A 1,876-nucleotide genomic window follows, 5' to 3' on the forward strand; every position below is an offset into this window, starting at 1 on the left:
GTCTATGGAGAAATGCTTTGATGTAAGTCCAGATATACCGAAAGGCTAATCTGTGAGCATGCTTAGTAACTCTTTAAGTGATTGCTGGCGTCTCCCTCCTGTAGATCTTTATGTTCCAGCTGCTGCGTGGTCTTTCCTACTGCCACAAAAGAAAGATCCTCCACAGAGACCTGAAGCCCCAGAACCTTCTCATCAACGATAAAGGCGAACTCAAACTGGCTGATTTCGGTAGGAAACAGACAGAAAAACACGAAACAAACGGTTTCTTTACCGTGAAAGAACCACCCTCCATGTTTTATCGCCACACTGAGGTTTGAGATGCTGATTAGTCTCAGTCTTTCTTCATGTTTCCTAGCAACCATACCCCTCTCTGTTGATCTTCTCAGTTTGGATTTAGAAGCAGGTCGATAAGCTCACCAGTGTCTCTGACTATTTTTATTAGCTTGAACTAAACACATGATTGATGAACTGCTGGGAACAAAAGCAAATCGAGATCCTGGTTGAGGTGAAGATGGAGGACCTGGACTCTAACGTCTCCATCTCCTCCCTGTTCAGGTCTGGCCAGAGCTAAATCTGTTCCCACCAAGACCTACTCCAACGAGGTGGTGACTCTGTGGTATCGACCCCCCGACGTGCTCCTGGGCTCCACCGAATACTCCACGCATATCGACATGTGGTGAGAAATAAAGCACATCCCACCCTGACCGTCTGCTATTTAAAGGCTGGGGATAGAATTACATTTATTACTGACAGATGTCAGAAAATTATCCTTTTTTAAAAATACCTTTATATTTTATTGTGATGTCAATCAAAGGATATCTACGGAAGAGAATAAGGGCCACTGAAAAAACAAACAAAACAAAGTTAACTGATTTTTAAATTTTATTTCAGTTTAACATGGGAAAAAAGCCCAGCAGTCTGCACCTTGTCCTTCTCCCATCTCCACTCAGCCTCCTGCCACACCTTTCCTTATTAAACCAGGGCTCAGGTTTAACTTTGGGCTGCACAGTTTCCACTGGAGCGATAGTCCCATCTGGTCTTGCAGAGAGAGAGAGGGTCGATCAGGTGCTGAGCTGCTCTGTGTTAGCAGAGGCAGGACAAACTCAGAGCTACATCAAACCGTCCAGCAGTTAGAGAGTTTCTGCATCAAGGAGGCCCCTCCTCCAAAGCACAGTCTGATGCCAATCAAAGACCCTCCATTGTTCTCCTGGGTTGCTGAAATCTTTTGTTCTGTTGTGTTTTGTTTTGGCCAATAGAGTCAGTTATGCCCGTATATCGTCTTTAGGATGAGTTCCAGGACAAAAGTCTGATTTCTTCTAATTTAAGCTATTCTGTGGTTGCCATGATCCCGACGACTGAGAATCTACAGGAAAAACCAAACAAACTGCGTATTTTACCGCAGTGGGAGCTTAAAAGAACAGAAAACAGATTAAATGAAACAGAGATATCCTTGTTAGGGCAGCAAATACAGATTTACGTTCAGTGCCCAGCTCGTTTATGATACTCTGATCTTGCCAGCACCAGCAAGAAAACACAAACTGGAGCTTATAGAGTTTGAAGCAGACAGTTTCAGCCTCAGAACAAGGCTGTGCACAAAAGCTTTACAAAAGTTTCAGAAATCTTCTGTGAATCATTTAAAATAAATAAATGCGTGCATTTAGATGGTTCTCTTTCATGTCAGCAAACTGCATTAAGACTTTACACTCACCGGCCACTTTATTAGGTACCCCATGCTAGTAACGGGTTGGACCCCCTTTTGCCTTCAGAACTGCCTCAATTCTTGGAGGCATAGATTCAACAAGGTGCTGGAAGCATTCCTCAGGGAGTTTGGTCCATATTGACATGATGGCATCACACAGTTGCCGCAGATTTGTCG

The 1,876-nt window shown here is 43.8% G+C and overlaps 1 protein-coding gene across 1 annotated transcript in view; it reads left to right on the forward strand.

The window, feature by feature from the left end:
• LOC107102061 (cyclin-dependent kinase 18-like) overlaps positions 1-1,876 on the forward strand; it is a 51,807-nt gene that overhangs the window by 40,005 nt on the left and 9,926 nt on the right. Inside the window, exons 6-7 of the mRNA XM_015401223.1 lie at positions 105-228; positions 556-676. Of these exons, the coding sequence (XP_015256709.1) occupies positions 105-228; positions 556-676 (245 nt within the window). The remainder of the gene's footprint in view (positions 1-104; positions 229-555; positions 677-1,876) is intronic.

The sequence above is a fragment of the Cyprinodon variegatus genome, unplaced genomic scaffold (assembly GCF_000732505.1).
Source record: "Cyprinodon variegatus isolate N-32 unplaced genomic scaffold, C_variegatus-1.0 Scaffold1195, whole genome shotgun sequence".
Classification (NCBI taxonomy): Eukaryota; Metazoa; Chordata; class Actinopteri; order Cyprinodontiformes; family Cyprinodontidae; genus Cyprinodon; species Cyprinodon variegatus.